This window comes from Aristolochia californica, unplaced genomic scaffold (assembly GCF_029961685.1).
Source record: "Aristolochia californica isolate CCGP_79_NKW_82.1479 unplaced genomic scaffold, dmAriCali1.0.hap1 SCAF_13, whole genome shotgun sequence".
NCBI lineage: Eukaryota > Viridiplantae > Streptophyta > Magnoliopsida > Piperales > Aristolochiaceae > Aristolochia > Aristolochia californica.
Genome location: NW_027181804.1, coordinates 2,382,945 through 2,409,559, shown reverse-complemented (window position 1 = coordinate 2,409,559; position 26,615 = coordinate 2,382,945). Strand labels below are relative to the sequence as shown.

At 36.8% G+C, this 26,615-nt stretch overlaps 3 protein-coding genes across 4 annotated transcripts; 1 reads left to right on the top strand and 2 right to left on the bottom strand.

Annotated features, from left to right (window-relative positions):
• Positions 1–4,847: 4,847 nt before the first annotated feature.
• LOC137948469 (U-box domain-containing protein 52-like) lies at positions 4,848–8,124 on the bottom strand. The gene is made up of 9 exons (XM_068794554.1): positions 7,953–8,124; positions 7,723–7,829; positions 7,526–7,647; positions 7,218–7,424; positions 6,766–7,132; positions 6,571–6,672; positions 5,986–6,414; positions 5,081–5,875; positions 4,848–4,976 (listed from the first exon to the last, which is right to left on the bottom strand). Exons 1-9 carry the CDS (start codon positions 8,122–8,124, stop codon positions 4,848–4,850), a joined length of 2,430 nt encoding a protein of 809 aa, XP_068650655.1.
• A 917-nt stretch (positions 8,125–9,041) lies between these two features.
• LOC137947837 (small ribosomal subunit protein uS4y-like) lies at positions 9,042–13,337 on the top strand. The gene is made up of 3 exons (XM_068793639.1): positions 9,042–9,172; positions 10,641–11,022; positions 12,894–13,337. Exons 1-3 carry the CDS (start codon positions 9,145–9,147, stop codon positions 13,081–13,083), a joined length of 600 nt encoding a protein of 199 aa, XP_068649740.1. The 5' UTR covers positions 9,042–9,144; the 3' UTR covers positions 13,084–13,337.
• Positions 13,338–13,402: 65 nt separating this feature from the next.
• Positions 13,403–26,607, bottom strand: LOC137947836 (U-box domain-containing protein 34-like). Of its 2 annotated transcripts, none has more exons than XM_068793638.1 (10): positions 26,407–26,607; positions 24,487–24,608; positions 24,291–24,409; positions 22,614–22,735; positions 22,141–22,511; positions 21,848–21,949; positions 15,354–15,782; positions 14,213–14,962; positions 13,911–14,133; positions 13,403–13,733 (listed from the first exon to the last, which is right to left on the bottom strand). In XM_068793638.1, the coding sequence occupies exons 1-9, from the start codon at positions 26,540–26,542 to the stop codon at positions 13,939–13,941; spliced, it is 2,346 nt and encodes a 781-aa protein (XP_068649739.1). In that variant the 5' UTR covers positions 26,543–26,607; the 3' UTR covers positions 13,403–13,733; positions 13,911–13,938. The 2 variants fall into 2 exon arrangements, with proteins under 2 accessions (XP_068649739.1, XP_068649738.1); XM_068793637.1 differs by having other exon boundaries at positions 13,404–13,829.
• Between the last annotated feature and the right edge of the window lie 8 nt (positions 26,608–26,615).

The following is a 26,615-nucleotide window of genomic DNA, read 5'->3' as shown; positions in this document are numbered from 1 at the left end:
TTGGTGGATGGCAAAGCTTAAAGAGAATTGACTAGTGGATCATAGTAACTCGTACACGAGTTTTTCATTCCAACCAAAAGGTTTTGAGATTGGATTCCATTTGTTACCTAGTGACCTTGTCCCACCATTAACACCTTATCTACTACACCTTTGAGACCAACCATGCTTCATTGTTTGGTATTAACCAGCATGATACTGGAACCTGTGACTTCAGCATGCAGTAAAGAAAAGTCGAGAGAACTTGGGAGTTTCTTACCTCTCAGCCCAAAGAATCCTTAGGCCCTGTTAGTACAGTCTGAAAGTGAAAGTTAAAAGAGTACTTTCACTACTGAAAATAACCCAAAACTTGTATCTTCCTTAAGAAAAATGAGTGAAAGTGAAGTCACTCTTTAATGCTAGTGAATTCACTTTTACTTGCCCACTTACTTGTTCTCTTACTCTTTTTTTTGTTCATTTTGCCATCTCACTCTAATATTTGGATCAAATAAAATTAAACATTTGTTTAAGTAGTTTATTTTATATACTTAATTAAATTTAAAACTCTTAATTTATTTTTAATTATTTATTAATTTAAACAAGTTGAAATTTATCTTAGTTTATTAATAGAATATTTAAATAGAATTATCTCATAAAAATTAAATCTACCAGAGTATTTTATATAAAAATATCCTCTTTTTTAGTTTATAAACAGAATAGTTAAATAAAACTATCTTATAAAAATTAAATATATTAGAGTAATTTTATATTAAAAATATATTTTTTGTTTATATAAAATAATAATTTTAATATTATAGTTGATTTCAAGTTTAAGAGTAAGAATTTAGATATTAAAAAAGTAACAACTTGATTAAGTATTTGGATATTATAAAGGGAATTTTACCAAAATACCGATTAAAAATAACTTATTTATAATAATAACGAAGATCACAAAATATTTACAAACTACCGAACTTTGATCGGTCCACTGTATATGTGGACAGTCAAAGGTGACACGTAAGCTTTGACTGCTTACGTGTCGTTCCATCATCGGAGCGATGCTGTAGATGAACACATAGACTGCCACGTCATTATTATTGACACATCATCTGCCACATCATTACATGATAAATTTTTTAATAAATTTAAAAAAAATTAAAAAATCAAATACACTTTTTATTACATTATATCTAAAATAAAAAATTATTTTTAAAAAATTAATAAACAATTAAAAAATTAACTCTTACTTATTTAACACCATTTAATAACAATTAAAATACTTATTAATTAAAAAAAATTATCGTTACACTTTTTATTTCTTCATATTTTAAAAAATAAAATAAAATAAGTAAATTAATTAGATTTAAAATATTTATAAATTAAAAAAAATACAAAAACATTATTTTAGAGTTTAAAAATACAATTTATTTGTATATTTTTATCACCTTATTTACGAAATAATAATATTTACAAATTTTAAATATTTATAAATAGAAAAATCTAACTCTTACCCATTTATTATGAATTTAAAATATTTATAAATTTAAAAAATCTTACTCTTAAGTCTTACCCATATATTATCGATTTAAAATATTTAAAAGTTTAAAAAAATATACAAAAAAACTATTTTAGAGTTTAAAAATATAATTTATTTGTATATTTTTATCACCTTATTTACGAAATAATAATATTTAAAAATTTTAAATATTTATAAATAGAAAAAATCTAACTCTTACCCATTTATTATGAATTTAAAATATTTATAAATTTAAAAAATCTTACTCTTAAGTCTTACCCATATATTATCGATTTAAAATATTTAAAATTTTACAAAAATATACAAAAAAACTATTTTAGAGTTTAAAAATATAATTTATTTGTATATTTTTATCACCTTATTTACAAAATAATAATATTTAGAAATTTAAAATATTTATAAATAAAAATAATCTAACTCTTACCCATTTACTATGGATTTAAAATATTTATAAATAATTTTTTTTAAGTCTTACCCATATATTATCAATTTAAAATATTTATAAATAAAAAAAATTTACTCTTAAGTCTTACCCATACATTATCCATTTAAAATATTTATAAATTAAAAAATATATACAAAAAAGTTGTTTTAGTGTTTAAAAATATATTTTATTTGTATACTTTTTATTACCTTATTTATAAAATAATAAATTATGAAAAAATATATTATTTATTTAAAAATTTTACAAAATTTTACAATAATTTTAATTTGGTAAAATTTTCATTAACATAAAATCAGAAATTAAACAGTAAATCACAAAAAAAATCAATACAGTAATTAAACACCTAAATTCAAATCAATATTATAAATAAATACAATAATTCAATTCAATTAACAAAAATCCTAAAAAATCACCCCCCTAATTTTCGAAGGATTGGGCGGCGAGAGGACGAACAAAGGGGAACAGAGAGGAAGAACATTGGCGGCGAGAGGAAGAACAGAGGAGAGATAAAAGGCTGAGACGAAGAGAGAGTGGTTGAGAGGGGGCGTCGAGGGCGAGGCCGAGCGGCGGCACGGGCGAGGCCGAGGCAGAGCAACGGCAGGCGAGCGGCCGAGGCCGAGCGGCGGCGGTAGCAGGGGAGGCGAGCGGCAGCAAGGGAGCGACGAGAGGAGAGCAGCCGAGACGAGAGGAGAGGAGAAAATCGGGAAGAGATTAGAATTAAAAACATATGTGAGGGCTGACATGGCGGGTGCTTACGTGGCCCAGATGACAGGGAAAAAAGAAAATAATTTATATTGACGTGGTAAATTACGTGGCAGCCTATGTGTTCATCTACAGCATCGCTTTGATGATGGAGCGACACGTAAGCAGTCAAAGCTTACATGTCACCTTTGACTGTCCACATATACAGTGGACCGGTCAAAGTTTGGTAGTTTTGTAAATATTTTGTGGTTATTATTATAAATAAGTTATTTTTAATCGGTATTTTGGTAAAATTCCCTATTATAAAAGTAAGGATTTGTTTGATCATTTTATTTTTATTTAATAAAATAAATATTATTAATTTAAAACAAGCTAAAAAATATTTAGTTTAGTTAAATAAAATAATCTTATAAAATAAAATCTATAATATTAATTTTTAATAATAAAATGCCCTCTTTTTTATTTACTTAAATATATTATTTTAATATTATATTTCATTAATATTTTAAGAGTGAGAATTTAGATATTAAAAAGTAACAATTTGATTAACCATTTGGATATTATAAAAGTAAATTTTGCTTAAGTATTTTATTTTTATATATTTAATCAAATAAATAAAGTTAATAATTTTTTTATATTTTTTATTAATTCAGACAAGTAAAAATCTATCTTAAATTATTAATAGAAAAGTTAAATAAAAATATATTCTAAAAGTTAAATCCATTAGAGTATTTTATTAATAAATTTCTTTTATACTATCCACTATACTTTTCATTATATACTAACACAAAAAATTACTTTCCACTATACTTTCTATTGCATAGGTCGGTAAGATGGTGAGAGTTAGAAGGGAGACTGGTGGAAGAAGAAGAAGTCAAAACTGAACTTAAAACAGAGAATGGAAGAGAGTATGACAAAAATCACCTAGAATGACACATATCAAAATGACTAGCCAAGTTACATGGTTTCTTTTATCATGGACCTATGCAAGACTGTTCTTAATAAATATATAGGGCCAACATAGACATGGACCAGTGTTGGTCCAAAGATCACCATTAAATTAATTTTGATGATAACAAATATTTAATCAACTAATAATGGACATTAAGCAAGCTTTGACGACACAAAAAACCCTAAAGTAAGTTCTGATAGCATAACCAATCTGCAAACTAAGAAGAATTTCAACAAACCTATTGAAAAAGTATCTCAAATCTATTCGACTAGACAAGAGAAATAAAAATTTGGGAAGCATACCATGAAGATAGGTCTCCTAAATTTTTAAACTATAAAAAAAAAGAGAGAATTAGATCTATTATGTAATGAATTGGACATAGAGGATTAGTTGTACCCTTTTATTTGTGCTTCTATTATGAAATTTGCCTAATTAGATATTATTATAAAGGGCTGAATTGAAAACAAGTAACCCTTGTAAGCAATTGAATTCCCTGTTAGGGTATTGGCTACAAAGTCCCCTCGAGGGTTTAAGCAAGAGAGTTTAGTTAAATCTCTTTGTGGGTGTAGATAAGTGTACCAACTTGCAACTAACCATAAGTCCCTATGTGAGTAAGTGTTAGTGAAATTCCTTCATGGGTTTATTACTTAGGTGCAAATACCTTGGAGTATTCATTAATAACTTAATGCAAATAAGCTTATTTTCTTGTTTGACAACGCGAATCATCGGAAAATGATTTTATAGTTTAAGCTATGTTCTTGTTAATTTTAATTCGATCTTTTCTTGTTTGACAACGGGAATCATCGGAAAATGATTTTATAGTTTAAGCTATGTTCTTGTTAATTTTAATTCGATCGATCGAGCATCGGTACCTCTACAAAAGAAACTAATATGAACACATGCAAGACTCACAAGGTGGAACATTTTGAGCACCTTATTGTTAGAACAATCTCACGTAGGTTTATTAAGATTAAGTTTATTACTTAGGAATAAGACTCTTAACTTTGGTTAAATATAATGACTTAACCAATGAGTTTCATAGCCCAATCCTTTGATAATCTTGTTACATTTAACTGGAATCCACTTAGGAAGCTTGCATCTTAGTTGTTATGCCTGTGCTTTTATACGTATATAAGCTAGAAAGTGGAAAAGGAAGAAAAAAAATTAATCTGGTTCTTACAAAATTAATGCAAAGAACATCACCCATCTCTCTCCATGCTTTAATCTGGTTCTTTTTAAGGAACCAATCTTCGATGAACTACCCTTCCCCCACTACTGTACCCACTTGGAATTCTTGAGCCACCATCATCTGTTGAAGAAGACCGGTGCTGCGAATTTCCCTGAAGTGGACTAGTGATTCCTTGCTGCAAACCATGAAAAATTGCTCACTAGTGGTTTAAAAATGGAGGCAGCTGTCCTTTACTAGAAAGCTGCCCAAAAGAGGTGAAGAAAAAATGAGAAAACTTACCCTAGAACGAGTATTGGAAGTGGAAGTACCAGACCGCGCGCCTGTAATGTAGCCACTCCCACCACCGCTGAAGGGGCCGCCGCTGAGACACAGGTTTGTTTCTTCGTAAGCGTTCCCCAGTTTCTTTAATCGGTTGAGCTCCGGCAATATGACAGTCCCGAGGTCCGGCCGGTCTTTCCTTCTCAGCTCCGCGCACTTGAGAGCTAGCTTTGCGTACCCTAATGCCTCCTCCACTGGCCAGTCTGGCACCGTCTGATCCAACATGTCGGCGAAGGTTCCCTTTTCGATGGAGCGTTCGACATGGTGTGTTAGACCCATGGGCGGCTTGGCAGTGATGATCTGCAGAAGCATGATGCCCAATGAGTAGATGTCTGATTTGATCCCCAGCATTCCCGTCTGCTGGTACTCGGGATCTATGTAGCAAAACGTCCCCGCTGTGGATGTCATCCGGTACTGGGTGACCGAGTCGGCTACAGACGGCGGGACCAGCCTGGCGAGCCCGACGTCGCTGATCTTGCTGACGTAGTTGCGGTCGAGGAGGACGTTGCCGGGCTTGAGGTCTCGGTGCACTAGTGGCTCCGGCTTGGCCTGGTGGAGGAACAATAACCCGGTGGCGATCTCCGCCGCAATCTTGAATCGGATTCTCCAAGGGATCGGAGGACTGTTTCCCAGGCGGAACAGCCGGTCGTCTAAGCTTCCGTAGTCCATAAATTCGTAAACAAGGCATCCATATTCTGGGCAGGCACCCAGCAGTAAGACCATGTTTGGATGCCTGATGCAGCTCAAAACCTCGACCTACGTAAATGAATCCAGAACAAATTAAAATGGCTTTCGTAAATTCTTTTTCTGCTTTTTTTTTTTTTTCCTGTTTTCTGTTGTTGTTCTGCCACTTTAAAATACGTTACCTCTTGCTGGAATTGCTTCCTGCCCTGAGCTGCGTCGGGCCTCAACACTTTAATGGCGACTGGCGTGTGATCTAGAGTCGCCCTGTAAACTGGGCCGTAACCTCCTTCTCCGATTTTCAAGGACTCGGAGAAGAAATCTGTCGCGACTTCGATCTCTTCAATGGTGTACTTTCTATATCGAACATCGTTGTTGTTCAGAGCATCTAAGGCTTTCTTCTTCTCCTCCGCTGCAAGCTTTGCCTTCATCTCAGCATTTTTCCTCCTCTGTGCCTCCATTCCTGCCAGTCGCTGTGCTGCCTCGGCAGCTTCAATGGCTGCTTTGCATTTGGCCTTCTCCATCTCGGCTATAGCCAAGGCGGCCTCCTCTGCCATCCGAGCTTCTTCAAACCTACGGCCTTCTTCCATCTTCCATTGCTGATACTCTTTTGCCTAGAGAAGGAATTAATTAGAGCTTTCTTTCAGTATTTGTCTCTTTGAGACGGAATAAAAGCTGTTCATTAACTGGTGCCTCAGCCTGGCTAAAAGCATAACTGAAGGCCCAGATTGTTGAGATTGCAGGTGATTTATTGAGATGATTCCATGCACCTTCTTGTTGGCCGTGACGGCTTCCTGAACAGCGTTGCTGTATAGATCCATGGTCTGCTTCAGCTCCATCTTTAGCCTTTTCATTTCGGCCTCCACATCTTTCTGAATCAGATAAGCCCACAGTCATTTTATCGCACGTAGATCATGTTGTTGTACAGGATGGAACGATGGAGAATGGGAAAGAGAAATTGTTACCATGGACTGAAAGGAGAGAGAGGATCGAGGGCTATCACTGGAAGAGATGGAATGCTCCAGCCCTTCGGCGTAGAAGTCGGCTGAGTGGAAACCGGAGCTTGCCGGGAAATCGAGGCTGTCCGAAATGGACTCTCGGCCATAGGCAGGTCTCGCAGAGCGAAGAAATGCGTCCACGTCCACGCCCCCGCCCGGCTGAGTACTCCTCACCGATGGTTGCGGCCTCGACGGAGTTTTCGTGTAGTCACTTAACCTATCTGGGGTTCGTCTATCGAAATGCGCCGGAGCCGGGCTCCTCCAGCTCGCCGCCGCCGCCGCCGCAGCCGCTGCCGCTGCTGCGGGTGCTGCCATCCCTCTCGCAAAGGGAGTCCTGTCTTGTTGGAACAGAGATTCAATTAACGGAGTTACGAATGGATTTTCTTGGAATTTTAGTATAGTCCAGTAGCTGAACTTACTTCACTACATCATCCGCCTCGAGCTCGTAAGGGGGAGCACCAGGTGGTGGCGGAGCTGGAGTCGGCGCTGGACGTGAGGGCGGCGCAGGAACGAGCCGATTCGCCGACCGGACTGCCATCACCTTCCCTTTAGTAATCATGTACACCGTGCAGAATTCCGGAGCACTTCTCATCAATATAGTTGGTACGTCAGAATTCTTGAATTTCCTGCGTTTACAAGGAAAATTGAAGTGTCTGAGAGCAAGGAAAAAGAAAACTGAAAACCACTGAAGCATCGCAGATTGAAGACGAGCATATATAAGACCTACCTAGTAAATGCATTTCTGCCAGAGGCACCCACGACGAGGTTGTGGAGGCTGGTAGCGTTGATGTAATCGACAATGGCCTTGGAGACGTCCGTGTCTTCCAGGACAACCTCTTTTACTGTAACCTGAAAGCTCACCAGAAAATCTTCTTGAGTTCTCAGTTGTTATCGGCAGTATTCTTAGAAGCCGTGTATTCTTACCCCTTTGCGAGCGCAGAACCCACGGAAGGGAAGGTAGAGCTGCTGTATCTCGGCTTCCATTTGCTCGCGATTGGTATCGGCATTTGTTTCCGTCATTGAGAAACTGGCTGCAGGAGGACAGCCGCCGAAGAAGAACAAAAGCAGGTGGTTAAGAATGGAGAAGATGAAGAAACGATTACGATAATGGATCAAAGAATAACAAAACGAAAAAGAAGGAGAGAGGTACCTACAGGCAACGGCATTTTTGTTTCGAACGTGGATGAGGACGATATTGTGATTGTTCATGAGGAGATGATCGACGGCCCACTTGACGGCGTGTTGACTGTTCTTGTCCCTGTCTATCGCCACAGCCGTCGTGCTCACCGGAACCCGATCCTCGTCCGACTGGTAATAAGAACTCATTCCCACTTCCTCTCCTAACAACCGCTTTAATTCTGCGTCTACTGGGTCGATTTGAGTTAGACTGGAAACTAGTAAAGAAAGGACGAATTGGATAAATTCGGGAGGGACGTCGGAAAAGAGAGTTACAGCATCCTCAAAGCTCCTTTTTCTCGACTTCCTCTCTCTTGCTCGACGAGCTGATCAGCTGCATCGTAAAATAGAACAGCCATTCATTAGGTGAACCGATCTTCGTCCCCGGTGGAAACATCGAGACATTGATCCATGTTTTCGTTCTTGTTCGCGTGTTTTTTGTTTGAAGGTCAATCCGTTTCTCAGCTCCTATTCTCTCTCCAGATCTCCTCTTCCTGCTCCGTTCATGCCTCCCCTTCTGCAATGTGTCATCTATTCCGAGCTTATTACTATAATCAAAGTATCTCCCATTGACCTAATCAAACCGTAGGGGAATCTCTGGAACATCCCACGTCAATCTGTTCTTCACAGTATTTGATCAGCCATTCAACTCGATTCTTTTTCATCATTTTCACTAAAAATAATTCGTTACATCAAATTAATCTTGCCAATAATCACAAGATTCTTAATTTTCTAGATTACCCTTCATGTGTTCATAGATAACAAATACATTCATTTTTATATATCGATTAACATTTTTGTCAGATTAGAGGAATTGATGTGAAATTTTTTTCACCCCCTATATTTTATTTTGCAAAAAATTGATTAATGAAGGTTTAAGATAGCTTAAATCTTTGCCTTGAAGAGAATTATTCAGAATTAATATCGAATTAATATCAGAATTAATTAATTAATTAATATTTAATATCGATCATGGGCTGGACCTTATATAAATGGGCCTTCCACTACATACAGGGTGACCTGAGCACGGGCCAGTTCTGGTTGTAAAAGCGTAAAAGGTTTAGGAGTCGGGATCTTATGGTATACGACCACACATACCGGCGCAGGTCACTGCGAGAGGCGAATGGAAGGAGGCTACTGAGGGCGACGGACTAGAAGCATAGATCAGAAATGGTTCACGTCAACTTCTACCGGAACTGTAATACAAAAATCTTGTTTTTTGATGTGCCGTGAGGTTTTTGGTTTTCTTTTTCGTCGAATCTTGTTTGTCGGTCTGCCGTGATTTCTCCCTTTTCAGTTATATCGACACATTATGTACAGAGGGGCGAAGGTTTTCTGTGTTTAGAAAGCTTATTTGCATTTATCAAGCTCTAATTTTTCAAGTCCTTTGTCTAACCATTTTTCTGCATTTTGAATCATGTCTTTTAGTAACTGTTTTTTTTCTTCCTTTCCATGTTGTCTTTGTTTGCTTCGTGATTCGCTGAGTTCAGGATCTGCTATTACTGAAAACATATTTGCCCTGACTCTGTTTTATCAATGTTTTGTTTTATCAAGCATGACGGCAGCATTATCTACTGGCCTATTTGTCGTTAGTAACTCTTCGACGTTCACTACCTCTCTACTGTTGTCTCTTCTCTTTTTTTTTCTTTCTACTCTCATCGCCACTGAGGTGGACTTATATCTTAAACTGTTCACGCAAGTAATATTTACAGTTACGTTTAGATTGTTTAGAGTAGAGACCCAATACAGTCCATGCGTTAATGTTCTTTAACTAAGGGCTTGTTTGTGCCACCATAAGAAAACGATGACGGGAAACAGGCCCTTTTTTTCATTTTGATCAATTTCCATTGGAGTAAAAAGGCCCTTTTGACGTATTTTTTTGTGTTTATGCTGCCGTACAAAATGACAAAAAATTATTCTAGTGTTTGTTGCTAACTAAAGATGGGGGTGTAGAAGGGCGAGTTGTGAAGAACCAGCTTAATTCTTCATGGTTTATTTTTTTCTGTTGTTTCGCATTAGTGCCATAAGAAAATCATTTTTCCATCATTTTAAACTTTTTTTTTTTTTTTCAGAAAAGAGGAAGTGGGTTGAAATTTTTCATCCCCTGAAACCAGCACAAGCGATAGAAAATTTTCCTCTTTCACTTGATCCAATGGTTTAAGACACTCTTTTATGCACTCAAAAGCTGCATATCGTCATCTACAATTTTTGGTTCTGTGTACTATTGTCTTGATCCTAGTATCCTTACTGAAATGATCAGTCACTATTGTCTCTCACAAATGTACAAGTACTGATGTTATTCTGATCAACTTAATTACATACCAAAATTTGAACCTACTATTTTTTTGTTTCGAATGTAGGATAATTTATTTAAAATTTAAACGTAACGTTGTAAAGGCATTGGGTGAAGCCAGTCATGCAATGTTATGTATTTGCATATACATGTATTCCCTGTTTTTGACTGAGAAGTTTCTACCATGTTTTCTCCTAATCCTGATCTAGGGTCTTTGTTTTGTTTTTCATACTAAGATGGATGGATTTTTTTGGCATTTAGTTCTGCCGCCCATCAGGCATTATAGTTTTATTTGCCCTTATATTTTTATTTACATCTCATTTGCAAATATGCTCTTTGGAATTATTGCATAAATAAAATGTAACTTTCTCAGATGGGAAGACGTTTAAGAAGCCTCGTCGCCCCTATGAGAAGGAGCGTTTGGATGCAGAGCTGAAGCTTGTTGGAGAGTATGGCCTTAGGTGCAAGAGGGAGCTCTGGAGGGTTCAATATGCACTAAGCCGTATTCGTAATGCAGCAAGAGAGCTTTTGACCCTTGATGAGAAGAACCCTCGTCGGATCTTTGAAGGTGAGGCCCTTCTTCGGAGAATGAATCGGTATGGGCTCTTGGATGAGACGCAAAACAAGCTTGACTACGTCCTGGCCTTGACTGTGGAAAATTTTCTTGAGCGTCGTCTGCAGACACTTGTGTTCAAGTCAGGAATGGCTAAGTCAATTCATCATGCTCGTGTACTCATCAGGCAGAAGCACATTAGGTACATTAACCAGTCTAAAAAAATTTAAGATTTTGAGCACATGTTCACCTTTGTGATATCTTCAATTTATAAACTAAAAATTTATATTTATAAATATTCCTTTAAGAAAAATCAACTTCTGAGTTCTATACTTTAACTCTAATTCTTACTTCTTCTTTTTTTATGAAAGTAATTCTTACTTTTATTCTCGCTCTAACTTTGACTACTACTATGACTCGAACGTCTCCACATCCAAGTCAATACCTACTCTCTTTTCTAGTTATTAATTTACCCCTTTAGTTACATTAGTATACTTAAAAAGTTCCTAATAGTAATAATAAAGAATATTTTAACCTTAAATTCCGACCTTATCCCCCTTCAAGAACCTTGTTCTCAAGGTTTGGCTATGCTTGTTGTTATTTTGGTCGTCTCTTGTAGCTGGTATCTCACTTTTGTAGATTTGTGTACTCAATTGAGGACTAAATTGCTCACTCATCCTAGGCTGAAAGTAGTCACCAGCTTCTGGTTTATGTCGACAAAGGTAGTACCTCCTTTCCATGATTGAAAGGGGTCAACAAATTTTTTTTTATTGTAGGTGGGTTCATAGAACTTTGCCTTCAAGCGAACTACAAAGCTTTCTTCTTGTGCTTTGTACAATCTGGTGAGGCTCAAAAAATTGGTTGAGTTCATAAGCTAAATTGGTGGGACCCTTTCATTCTTAAACTCTAGAGAATCAAGACTAGCCAACCTAAGCTTTTTTCCTTAGATGCAGGTTGTGGGTCTTGGTTGATGTAGATCGTCATCTTGTCAGTCTTGCTACCATCAGGCTAGTCATTATTTGCTTCAACATTGACCTCAAAATGTTGAACTTTTCTAATTTCTCCTCCATAATTTGAGATCATCTCTAACTTGAGAAAAAAAAAATGTGAGAGAGACTTGCAAAAAAAACCTTGTATAAGGGTCCAAGCATGTTTCACCCTCTGTGGTTTCTTAATGTATAAACTAGAATTTTAACATGCATAAGAATCCTGATTCATCTCTAATTTTTACTTTCCTTCTTACTCTGACTATTGTTGTGGCTCTTATTTATATTAGAAAATCCAAGTTCCTTCATTCTATTACACTCTGAGTATTATTGTGGCTCTTATTTAAATTTGGAAATCCTCACATTTAAGTCAGTTCCTTCATTCTCTCCTAATTAATAGTTTACCCTTAATGATATCAAGTACCTTAACTTCTTAAGAAAGATGCAAACAAAGAAGTTTATCATGTGATATGATGCACAGAAGTGCTTGGTGTTCCCTGTGTTATAATTGATGATTGTGACAGAAGACTGTTCCAGTTTTTTTTTTTCAAGAACAGCTTTTTTTGCCCTGTGTTTTCAAAAGATGATAAATTGGGTGCCAGAATACTATTATTTTTCTTTCATGAAATAAGATTCTGTGCCCTGTGATTGTCACGAGAATGTAAATTTGGGGTGGTTGATATCGATTTATGCAAGTGCCTGTGAATTTGGAGTTGTGTTTGTTGATTCTTTTTTACACAACAAGGTCAATAAGTCTATTAAAGGCCCATTCTTACACGATCATCAGTGAAGATTGCTCGTAGTTTGGGTCCTAGAATACCTACAGAAAGAGATTGCTTCAACATGTTTTGGTTACTAAACCTGTTGAATTATGCTTGTCAAGATGTGCTGAAGCAATAATCTTTTTTTAATTTATTTATACTTTAATTCACACATGCCTTTAACTTTTACAGTTCTACTGCTTTCTTTGTTTTCTTGGCTCTAATGTGATAGGGTATAGTTTGTGGGTATCATGTTGCTGTGGTTCCTCTTTTTCGTTATTTCTACCTGGAATACTGATTTTATTTATTCATTATTTTACTTCAAGAGTCGGGAGGCAGGTAGTTAATATCCCCTCCTTCCTGGTGAGGGTCGATTCACAGAAACATATCGACTTCTCACTAACTAGTCCTCTTGGAGGCGGTCGCCCAGGAAGAGTGAAGCGTAAGAACCAGAAAGCAGCTGCAAAGAAGGCTGCTGGTGGAGATGGAGATGGAGATGAGGAAGATGAGGATTAAGCTTATTTGATTGCCTAACAACAGAATAAAGTGGCTGCTGCAGCTGCAGAGAGTGATTCCATGGACTGAGTCCAACAAACAAGAACAAAGTCGATCCCTTTTTTTTTTTTTGTGCCAGACTGTATATATTCAAATTGCTAGTTGAGGTTTTGTTTTACTTCTCTTCACCAACCTTATGTTTTGGATTTTTATTCTCTTCTAGCAGTAAATTTTAGTTATGTCATTTCGATCAAGTATTTGTTTGAGTCTGAGACTATTGGATTGTGTCTACTTCAGGCGCTTCAGCCTACTCTTTATACACATTAAAACTAACAGAATTGAAGGAAAAAGCTGTAGAAATTGTTTTAAGTAACCAGTTTTAATGTTATAACATAATTTGAGAATAAGGTAGACGCATAACAAGCCAATAGACATGTTGTGGATCTTACATTTTAGCTCTCAAGTCTCATCTATCATTTTGCATCAAATAAATGTCACTCTTCTACTAATTATTCTTCTTCAAAACAGTTTTTCTCTTTGAAACTCCACACATTTTGCAAGAACTCTCATGGAAATACAAGAATCTGTGTAACGCCTTTCCAGTCCACCCAGATATCTCCACCTCGCTTTTCACTTCCTTAACAACGCGTCTTTAGACAAAAAGAATTCATCTGAATGGAAGGCCATTGAATCAGTAGTTCATACTGCATAGGCAATTTACCTCTGTGATTTGAATTGACAAATTGCCTCCCTTTTCTCTCTAAAGCCTGTTCCAGTATCCGCAACATAAATGCCATGATAGTTTTGCTAAATGCAGATCAAGATAGGCTCCTGGATGGAATTCTTACCTTCTACACAGCGTTCCATTAACCTCATTTAATATCTAGAGAATGCTGACTCTAGCTTCCATTCCTGAATTGCAGAGCGCATGGAGTGGTTTGGTGTGATTCGGATATGTGGAAGTTTCTGTTTGGTAACAGGAGACACATGGTATTTTTCAAGCCATTTCTTAATCGCGAGTTGTTCATAAGTAAACCCATCTGCTGCAATGTAGGGATCTCCCATAACCTCCTGCATGGACCAGATGATGATATAGAGCACTAAAGCAACAGAAAAAGCAATAATGAACGAAAAACATGATGATTTAAACCTGAAGAATTGGGCAGAGATAGTGGCTTGGGGCATAAACATTGATTTGTTGTACTCTAACACGATCATCCATGAGATCAACGAGTTCTTCCAGTTGTGGGATAACTTCAGATTCAATGTCTGGCCTATCACGGCACCTCAATCTTGAGCAACTCAAACCGATCCAGGCTAATTTCTCTGGACTCACTTGTGGCCAATCTGTAATTGACTTGTCAAGTACGTCTCTAAAGGACCCGTTTTTAATAGCATTTTCCACAGTGGTTAGCAATCCCGCTGGATGCTTCCCAGTTAGCATCTGAAGGATTATAACCCCCAAGGCATATAAATCTGATTTAGGCCGTATGGTACCTGTTCTCTGATATTCAGGGTCCATGTAGTAAAGAGTCCCAGCAAGTACTGTTTCATGGTATGCCGTTATGTTATCAGGCACAATATCTGATAATATTTTTGCCAGCCCCACATCTCCAATCTTGCTCACATAGTTAGTGTCCAGTAAAATGTTACCAGGTTTAAGGTCCCGATGAACAATAGGCTCAGGCTGGAAACCATGTAAGAATGCGAGACCTCGGGCCACTTCTAAAATAATTTGAAATCTTGTGCACCAAGGGATAGGTGGTGTGTTATTACGACAAAAAAGCCGATCCTCAAGGCTACCGTTGTCCATATATTCATATACAAGACACCCACTTTCAGGACAGGCACCGAGAAGCAAGACCAGGTGGGGATGGCGGAGTTGACTGAGAACTTCCACCTGGAGGGACACAAGAAGCAGTAAGAAGATTTTACCTACACTAGAAGCAATAACCAAACAAGAGTTTATTTTTTAGTAGTAGAACATGGGGGTCTCAATGAGAATAATCTTTCTCTGTCTGTAGAATGAGCTTCTCAATCAGACTTGTCACCATTTGAAAACATAAACATTCCTTTTTGGAAAGAGCTGTAAGAATACCCCATTGGTTGATGATGCTGGAACAACAGAGATGAGGTTCATGATGACTCATCTAACATTCTACGTTGTAGTGAAAATTTTGTATAAAACCCTAAAGTTACAGACAAATTGAGTTCTAATCCAAATTGTAGTTCAACTATCTGTAACTTTATAGGCTTTAGTAAGGAATAGATACTAGACCATGATTAAGTACCTCTTTCAAAAATTCCTCTTTCTTGTCAGTAGCATCAAGCTGAAGAACCTTAACAGCCACAGGTGTGTAATCAATACTACACTTGTAGACTTTTCCATAACCTCCTTCCCCTATTTTTTTGGACTCAGAGAACCCTTCTGTGGCTGCCACTATTTCATCATTTGTGTATCTCTTATACCTCTTATCACTCAGTAATAGAGAATCAACTATCTTCTTTCTCTCGAATGATACTTTGAGGGCATTCATCTCTGCTTTCTGTCTTTCATAGGCTTCTCTAGCAAATAATGTTCTGGCCTCCTCTACTTCCTTGATGATTTCCAAATGCTTAGTTTTTTCTGCCTCAGCACTTTTTTTGAATGTCGCTTCCCTTTCAAGGGCATCCCTGACTTTACTAGCCTCCTCAGAGCATTCAGCTGAAAGTAAGTGGGCCTGAAAAATGCAAATACAGTTAATCAGTACATAAGTAACCTGTCAAGCACAGCTAATGGTCCCCATTACCTGCTTGATGAGAGCATTTGCCCATGACATGCCTCGTATGTAAGAAGGAAACATCTTTTCATAACTCACTACTGTTCTAATTTTTTTTGTCACCAACTGGGCTACAGAGACCCTGCTTTCTGTCATACAACTTTTTTTATCAGACTTACATTTAGGTTGTAGTTGCCTTGTTGTTCCCTAAACTATTGGATATCATACTCTGGAAAAAACATTCAACTTGATCATCTCCTGTATTAAACCAAAGTGATGCATCAATTATACGAGGAACCATCAAGGCTTTTCATATTACAATTGAGATGAACTAGGCCGTTCATAAAATTATTGTACACATCAAGTAGTAAGAGCTGTACCATCCACTAAGAACTTGGAAGGAGTGTTGAAGATTAGAGTTGTATTTAACTCTCTTTTTTTTTACTTAGTTAATTTTTCTCTCTTTAAGAGAGTTATTTTTTCTCTTTAAGAGACTTCTGTTGCCCTAATTGAGTCAAGGGCATATTTGTCACTATGTAACATTGTTATTCATTATAAATAAGTGAAAGAGGAGGGCTCAACCTAAGGCTGAACGGGAGCCGCTCCTTGAATTTCTCTTTGTTCTCCCTTCCTCTCTCTTCTTCATTCTCATCTTCTTTCTCCTTCCAAGGAAGAATAATATTATGTAAGGTCCTATAATTTTAACATGGTATCAGAGTAGAGGTTCTAAGACACATAATATTACCGCTTATGCTGAATACTGATGCATGGGGACAATTCAATGGCTGCAAAGAGGCCGGCATCTTCCACCAATGAGATAAGTATCTGAATTGGGGTTTTTGTCCTTCATGTTTTATGCTTCCAAATCAGTCCTTTGCTTCAAGTCTATGCCTTCTAATCAGTCTTCAATGTACAATGCTATTCCAAAATTCCCAATGCTTGACTAGACCTGAAATTCGTTTTTGAGTTTCCCATGCCTATAGCCTTCAATCTCAGAATAAAAAAATCAACCATACCAGGTCGAAAACTCTTTTTTCTTCCCAATCCATGTCTCCTGGAATTTGAAGTTTAGTATGCTGAAACTCTAAATTAGGGACTGAAGAAATTTGTAAAAAAAAAAAAAAAAATTCATGCATGGGACGTCCTACATAGAACCAACCAGAAATTTCTGTTTTGGTTTTTTTGATAAATTAGCTGCTATTTGGGTTCTTAATTTTTTCTGTTGAAACAATTCACTTTTCACTTGAGAGGTAGCCCAACCACCTTATGCATCCCTCTTTATTGAAGGTATCTTTTATTTTCCTTGGTTAAGTTCCAGCTTTGATTGGATTAGACATCCCAACTTGCTTTCACATAAAAAAGTGTCATCTTTTCTTTAACAGTCCTTGCATGTATTTGTTGAATTTTAAGTCTTAAATTAAGATTAAGTCTTTTATTTGTAATATGGTTGAGAGCATGCTTCTTCCGGCGAATTAGGGAAACATGATTTTCTCAACTATTAAAGGCGTGTCAAATTATCACTCATGGTTTCAATCAGTCAAGAGGTTTCTTATCCCACAAGATCTTGATGATCATTTGACAAAACCACCACCCTCCACTCATGTGGAACATGCTAGCTACAAAAAGTGACTGGAAGAAGACACATTGGTTATTAACTCGATAATTATAAGCATCGAAGAATCAGTGGCCAATAATGTTGCCCACATGGAGACAACCAAGATCATATGAGATACATGTGCGAAACTTTATTCTAGGACCTCCAGAAGCTTTATGATATTTTTCAGGCAATATACAACGCCTAGCATGGCGAAAATCTTAACGAATACTTTGCTCGATTTAGAGGTTTATGCAAGAATGGAAGTTAGGTCAACCATATTCCATAGCCAGAACAGTCCAAGAAAAGCAAAGAGAAGAGTTGGTTGGAGCTATTTGCCTTGCCAATTTATAGCCATTTTTAGATTTGGCTAAATCTCAGATTCTTAGCTTCTCTACAAATCCTTCTTTTGATACATGTGTACCACTATGCCCTAGATTCTAGGCAAAACAATTGGACTCACCAATATATCATCTATGTTTTCTCAAGGCTAAAGACAAGGTGCTACTGGACAAGGTCAAGGTAGCAGTGGTTGTGTCGGAGGTAGAGGTTGAACTTTTGGTGAGTCCTCCACAACCCATAGTTGTATTTATTGTGGATTACATAATCATGTTTTAGAGAAGGGTTGAAAGTTACATGGTAAACTAGCCACAACAAATCACACTTTTGTTGTCCCTGAGCCATAAGAAGTCGGATCTACAAACAATGCAAGCACCACAATATTCACGGAGAGGATTATGAGGTATTCCAGAAATTTAAAGAGTACGTTGATTACACCTCTTAGCACATCCTGTGCTACTCTTGCCACAACAAGCATGCCCTCCTTTCTTTTTGTTTCTAGTTTCTCGCCATGGATTATTGTTTCAAGAGACTTTGCACATCTTATTGGGAAACTAGATCATTTATCTTCTTTGTCTCCTTGTCCTACTAATCAGTTTGTTTCTATTGTCGATAGCTCACAAACTAAAGTACAAAGTATCTGCTCTTCATCTCCATCACCATCATTACACCTCTCCAATGTTCTCTTTGTTCCCCAATTTCCTTAATCTTATGTCCATAAGTCAAATTACAAAAAACTTAAATTGTTTTATTACTTTTTTTCAACCCACTATGTTTTTTAGGGTAGCAAAACTAAATATGTGATTAGTGGAAGCCATGAACAAGGAGGTCTCTATTATCTAGACAATGCAATGACTGCTTCAAATCAACAAGCATTATAGTGGCACAATAGGCTAGGTCGTCTATCTTTATCTGCTACAATCCTTAGTTCTTTCTCTAAAATTTATTTCTAGTTTGTCGTGTGAGTTCTGTGAATTAAGTAAACATCATAGAAGTGTTTTTCCTTCTCCTTCTGAGAAGGTTAGTTCTAGTTAGTTTTCTGTAATATATTTAAATCTGTGGGGGCCAATACAAGTCTCTAATGTTACTCAATCTTGATATTTTGTCATATTTGTGAATAATTGTACTCGTGTAACTTACCTGTATTTAATGAAAGATCAATCTGAAGTATTTGGTATATTTGACTCCTTTTATGCCATCATTGAAACTCAATTTCAACAAAGAATACAATTTTTTTGTTCTGATAATGCTTAAAAGGGCATTATTCACTAGACCTCATGTACATATACACCTTAGCAAAACGGTATTGCAAAACGAAAGAATAGGCACCTATTAGAGTTGCACGAACCTTATTATCCATGAACGTTCCTCAATTTTATTGGCCTTTTGGAGTCTTCTCCACATGTTATCTTACAAATCAGATGCCTTCTAGTGTTCTTAATAAAAAAACTCTGTTTTCAACCTTTTTTTCCTACTTCCCAACCTTTTCCATTTCCTACTCGAGTGTTGAGTTGTGTTTGTTTTATTCATCGTCTTTCTTCGGGAAGAAATTGACCCTAAAGCTTTAAAGTGTATCTTCCTAGAGTACTCTAGGAATAAAAAAGGGTATATATGTTATCATCCTTCATTACACTAAAATTTTATTTCAATTGATATTATTTTTTTCTGAAGACTAGCCATTCTATTCTAGTGCTAGTTCTTCCCCACCTGGTTTTGATTCTTCTACAGGAATGCCTAGACTAATTGAGCCACTGGGACAGCCTCCAAAACAGCTATTATGGGAGCCATTGTCAAAGCCTTCTTCACCATTGGTTGATCAAACACCTTCCGAGTTTGTTGATTCTGAGGTTAGTAACTCTTCCTCTTCACCAATTATCTTCAGCCCACATTATGATGATAGGCCAATTGTTATTTGAAAACCCACTTGCTCTTGTGTCCAAGAAAAGGCTTCCAACTCTCATCCAATTTATAACTTTCTTTCATCTTATTATCTTTCTTCGAGTTATTGCCCCTTTCTTGTAGCCTTGTCCTCTATATCTACTCCTAGAGATTACACAAAGGCCATGCATGATCCAAGGTAGAAAAATGCAACAAAGGAGGAGATGGCAACCATGTATAATACCAACACCTATGAGTTGACATCTTTACCATGTGGTAAGCAAGCTGTAGGCTGTCGAAAGGTTTTCACAGTTGAACACAATCCTGATGGCAGCATTGCTCAGCTCAAAGTCAGGTTAGTAGCACAAGGTTACACACAATTCTATGGCATAGACTATGAAGAAACATTCTCTTCAGTGGCTAAACTAAACTTTATGACTCCTTAACTCCCTTGATGCCAATTATAAGTGGTTCATTCACCAACTAGAAGTCAAGAATGTATTTGTTAATGGTAACCTTCATGACACTTGGATTTATGGTTGAAGGGGAGAAGGTACATAGGCTTAAAAATTCTATTTATGGACTTAAATAGTCTTCATGTGTATGGTATCAGAAAGGTAGTTAGTGGCTTCAGTTTCAAAAGATGTAAAGTGGATCAATTGGTTTTTGTTAAACACACTACGCGGGTTATAATTCTTATAGTTGTATATGTTGATGATATAATATTGATTGGTAGTGATAAAAATGGCATCTAGCAAGTAAAGGAGGGACTATGCAAGGTTTTTCAAACAAAGGCTTTGGCCTACTAAAATATTTTTTTGGTATTAAAGTGTTGTAATCACAACATGGCACCGTTTCATCTAGGAGGAAGTATGTCTTAGACCTTCTAGAAGAAATATGTTTGCTTGGGTTTAGACCCTGACACCCTCATGGATCCCAATATGAAATTATATGCTAGGTCTGGGAGCGGGAGCGATGTAGATGTTGGGAAGTTTCAAAGATTGGTTGTAAGTTAATCTACCTCACAGTTACAAGGCCTGATATGATATTTCTTTTTGTTATAAGTGTAATTAGTCAGTTTATGTATCAGCCACAACTCTCTCATGGACAAGCATTAGAGAGAATTCTAAGATGTCTTAAGAAAAAACTCAAGCCAAGGATTGTTATATAAATGCCATGGATATATTAATACTGAAGATTTTTCAAATGCTAATTGGACAGGTTCTCATGATGACAAAAAGTCAACTTTTGGCTATTGTATAATAGTTGGTAGTAGTTTGGTGACTTGGTGTAACAAGAAACAAAGTGTGGTGGTAAGATCTAGTACAAAGGCAGAATATCGTGCTATAACACGTCTAGTGAGTGAGATGCTTTGGCTTAAATCATTGTTGATTGAACTCAGATTTCCAGTGGATGATCCTATGCAACTACATTGTCCCAATCGGGCAGCCATATATATTGCAACTACTCTAGTTTTTAATGAGAGAACCAAACATATAGAAATTGATTGTCACTTTGTTTAGAGAAGCTACAAGCAAGTATCATTAACATGCATTATATTACTTCTAGGAATCAGCTTGTAGGTATTTTTTATAAAGGCAGTTGCAACAAATCTTCTTCCAAGTTCGTACTCCAAACTGGGTATTTATTATGTTCATGCACTAACTTGAGGAAGAGTGTTGAAGATTAGAATTGTGTTTAACCTATCTATTTTTTTACTTAGTTACTTTTTCTCTCTTTAAGAGACTTGTGTTACCATAATTGAGTCAAGGGCATATTTGTCACTATGTAACATTGTTATCCATTATAAATAAGTGAAAGAGGAGGGCTCAACCTAAGGCTGAACAGGAACCTCTCCTTCCTGAATTTCTCTTTGTTCTCTCTTGCTCTCTCCTTCTCTCTCATACTTGCTTCTCCCTTCTTCGCTCTTCTTGACTCTTCTCTTCTTTCTCCTTGTAAAGTAGAATAGTATTATGTAAGGTCCTAGAATTTTAACAAAGACCAATTGGCTTAGTTTAAGCCGTACATTAAACAGTATTATAGAAGTTTTAAAGATTTCTTTATAAAAAAAAAAAAAAGTTTTAAAGATTTACTACAAAATGACCGGTTCAGGAACTTATTCCTCTAACTATCTATCTATTTAAGTATCAATCTATCACCAAGTGTGTGTTCGTGCATCCATATGCATGAGCAAGCATGTAAATCCAATAACTACCTTGTTCTTCACATAAGCAAGCTCTTGACAAGCTTCATTATAGAGGGCAAAAGTGTTACTTAGTTCTATCTTCAGTTTCTCCACTTCCACCTGAGCCTCCAACTGCAAAAAAATTTAAAAAATAAATAAATCATGTAAGACATTAAAATAATGAGTTCAAGGAAAGATACATCATTTGAATGAAGGGTTTATTTTTTTATCCTTATCCACCTTCTCATCAAATAATTGAAGACCACAGTTGCCTGCATTCAGCAACTAGAATCACAAAAAGAAACATAAATAGAGTTACTTGCCAGGTTTGTGGAGTGCAAAACTGGAGAAGTGTACTCAAGAACATTCTTGTAATCAAGAGCTTTGAATGTTTGAGTCTGAAGGGTTTCATTTTTTAGGTGCTTTCTTCCAATAATGGGTGATAGGACAGTGACTTCTGATATCCCTGCATTACTGGGTGATAGGGCAGTGGCTTCTGGAATCCCTGCATTACTAATAGCAGAATCTTCATGACCGACTGATTGAGAGTATGTGCCCTTAGAATCTCTTTGAGACAACCCTGAACCAGATATTTCTTTATCGACAACTTGTTTGTTTCCTCTCTGAGTGAGCATGTTGGGCTCAGATGTTTGATTATGCGGGATTGAGTGATCCAGTTGGGTAGTGTTGGGCCCTGCATGATTCAACATATGCGCAAAGAGAATAAGGAGATGCAAAAACCATTTGTGCATTAAGTCAAAAGGATTATCTGATCAGGCTTCAAAAATCAAACCACCTAAGTTGCTTATATTGGATACTCTTGTAAGGGTCTTTTTCCGCAAAACTACATAAATACTGCAAGTGTTTGGGGCCAATTCCAGGATACTTGATGGCAGGTCTAGACCACCCTTGAATTTCCTAAGATAACATAACAGAAAGTTTAGAAGCACAATCAAATAAATAGTTCATGCATCATGAATTTACATAAGTAGCTCATTAAAGTGAATTGACGTGATCATCCCAAGAGAACTTACTCTCTTGGTACATAGATGTGTAATCCATAAAAAGCTAATCTATATGTAGCACTTGCATATACAACCAGACCCACAAAATTGATGAGATTCAGAAGGCTAGGACTATAGGCAGAAAACTTCACAAGTGGTTAAAATACCATATAGCCGATGGTGTTTGACTATAAGTTTATGCAAATCATGAAAAACTCGAAACTGAATAACCTAGTAGTTGACAAGCTGAAGCAGAGGCATATAAAGTAAGGACAATTCCATTAGGTGCATGCAATTGGTTGCACACGGACAGCCAGTTCACACGTCTTACCCCACATGAGTAGGAATTGTTGACATGATTATAACAACACAGGCAAGCTTGCACAAGATCAAATTTCATAATATGTTTAAGCACAGCATTGGCACCAAATTAAGATAGCATTTCTTCCTCCTCTTGTATGGTTAGTGAAATATTTCATATCTGTGGTACATCAACATCTTTCTGAATCGGAAGTCACATCAGTGGTGTGGAAATAAGGAGAAGTGATTAGAAAAAAAAAGAATAACAGAGGATAGAAATAACATCCAATTAGAGGTTGACACATTATTCAGATTCACCATTTTACTTGCGGAGGTAGGAGTGGAGTTTGCATTTCCCAACTACATAAACCTAGAGGTGACAGGAGACAATTTATAGGTAATTGATCTCATAATTTATAGAGGAGAAAGCTCTTCTTCACAAACTATGCCAAAGATCTCAGTAGTATGAAATTTTACTTGGAGATGTTGATGTTTGATTTAAAGGAACAAGACAACAAAATATCAGCTTGTTACACAAAGTGTGATATCCAGAAAGTCAGTATGATAATGCCCAAAGAGAAGTTTGTTTGTATGATACTGCCCAAAAAGTTTACCACTATGGCACTCCTAGAAGACACATTTAAGTTAAAGCTGTGGTACATGCATAAGCAACTTCTATGTAGTACAAAGTGGAACCTCATTATCAAGTGACACAAACTCAAGGGAGCACACAGCCAAACTACAACTCAACGGCAGTTTATAAGCAAAGGAATTGATGTGAGAAAGAAATCATATCCAAACTTCACCAACTTTTTTCTCTCACAGTGATTGAGTGTATAAAGGCAAACAATGAAATTTCCAGAGAAAAAAAAAAATGGAAATGGAATCATGATGCAGGATTACCTCCTTCACAAATACTGTGCACCTAAAAGTATGACATTGTCCATGAAATTTCCAAGGAATACATATATATGCTTCCCCTGACTAAGTATGATTCGCATTCTATCAGTTGCACCACTCAAATAAGCAAGTTAAATAAGGTTGAAAAAAATCTAAATGACACTATTTCTCTATTTTCCTTTGTGTCTCTACGATCCAGATTTTACTCTGCCAATTTCCCTGAATAATAAAACAGTACAGAGGAAGTCTCCTTTTTAGACAAGTCTTACCTCATAAAACAGTTCGAGGAGGAAGCTGATCCCAACACCAAATTTTTAACACTAGATTCAGATGCATATCTCAAAAGAGCAGCAGCGGGACTGTCATCCTCCAACAGCAAAGTCTCAACCTAGAAAAGCTCACAAGAAAAATATAGTGTATCATTGGTTGTGGGGGAAAAAGTAAAGTTCATTGGGAAGAGCTAACCTCTCTGGTTTGACATAGCTTCTTTAAAGGAATAAAAACTTCTTCAGCTTTTAGCTTCATGTCCTGCAAATACTTGGCAGCCACATCAGTTCGCATCTGCTTCACAGGTATTTGCTTTCCTGCTGCATAGAATTGCCCAAAAAAGGATTAAGTAACAACAAATATAATCAGCCTTATCATTCCATATAGATACATGGATCTACATGTAGTTATAGCATGCTGCAACTCTTTTTTCATTGAGAAATCAACCCTTTCTCTCATGCTTTGAGTTTCTTTTCCAGTAGCTCTCATCCAGCTTCCGAAAAAATAAACCAAATATGTCTTCTCTTCTTTATCCTTAGTGCCTCTTTTTCCAATAATTACCCCCTCTTCCTGAGCGTGTCCTTGTGTGTATAATTACCCACAAGGCTTTCAAAAAATAAAAGTAAACTCTTAATAAAGAATAAAAAAAACCTGGATTTAGAAAAGCAATGAGGCAGTAAAGGATTAGCAGGAGATGAAATTTAAGAGTACAGCGTATGTTTAGCCTGTGTTATAATTTATTCACTAGGATAATCAAACTCAGAGAGACCCAATCTTTTCAAACCACAGTAGATGAAGACAATTACTCTGGCATATTGGATAGGAGCAGAAGCAAGCAAAAAATAGTAATCCAAGTACGGCAAGTTATCAATACTAGAACAAACCATTAATACGCAGAGATCTGGAGAAAATAAGTAGCAGAAGTAACCAATTAAACTAGAATTATGAGAAAAAAAAATTAATGTGAAAAAAATAAAAATAAAACCATGGGAACTAATCTAGAAGAAATACTGGTTACATAGAGAAAAAAGCAAAGGTGCTGGATGCAGAAAGGCAATCTCTCTTCTCGACCAACACTCCATAATGTTGCTATCCTCAACGCATATATTTATTTTAGATAAGTTAACTGTACTAAACCCCACAATTTAGTCATTAATGCCTCTTTCTTGAGATCCAGCATTAGTTTTAGTTGCAAATGTCACGTTTTATATGCCTGCCGCCTTTTAACTCTGCTTATGTACTAAAATCAGATAGAATTCAACCCACAACCCCCTAACACCTTGTGACTGATGTTTCTTTTAAAAGATAAGATGTTAGGATGGATGCACCTACATAGAAAAGTAGCTTCACAAAGAAATATTTGCAGATAAACAAGGAATAGGTTGGATATGTATCATGAACTTCCTTCTCTATGGCTTCAACTTTTTTCTCTTCCCCTAGTTTCCAGAGAATGATTATGTCCTATCATCTGGTTTATCCCATAATCTGGTTCATTTAGTTGGAACTCACAACTTAATATTCTCGTACTCGAACCACATTGCTGCAGGCAATTCAACTTTGCCTGTAGTTTTACATATGATTAATGTAATCAGAATTCATACAAGACCAACGCAACAAGCATCTATGACAGTAGCCCATATAAACTCCTCTCCTCCCAGTGGAAACTGACAATTTGGGTGACTCGTTGCGTCAAAGACAAACAACAAAATATACAGGAGCAAACGAAAAAATCCAGCTGAAAAAGCTCTGACGAGCCAAAGCTCAATCATATAAAAAGAAAGGACTTTTTGTGTGAAACATTTAAATGACTCATTCACTCACACCTCCACACACACACTGAAAGGAAAAAGATATAGTATGAAAAAGAGTCCAATTCCAGTTCTAAAACACGGCGACCAATTGCTTCGACCCCACAGACTGTTTTGCTATAAGTTAATAAGCAGAACGAAGAACAGGAGGTCTCTATATTCGCTTACATCGATCATTATTTTAGCACAAACGCATCATATAAAAGAATTCCCCATAATTTTGCCTCATGAGCTATTTGACGTTCCTTCTCATTCTCGCTCGAAATCATATATATACCGAGAAAGAGAGAGGAGTGGAAGAGATACGTACAAGGGGTCGGAACAGAGACGACAGGGGGAGCGACATGTACCAAAACGATAGGATCAGACGGAGGGAACTTCTCAAGAGCCCATCGGAAGGCTCTTCGACTCCGGTGGCTTCCGTTCACGGCGACGACGACAGCCATGAATCCCGTGAGAGAATGTTTCCAACGTTTTGGCGGGGAGGCCGGGCTGGGAGTTGAGCTGCTTCTTGTACCT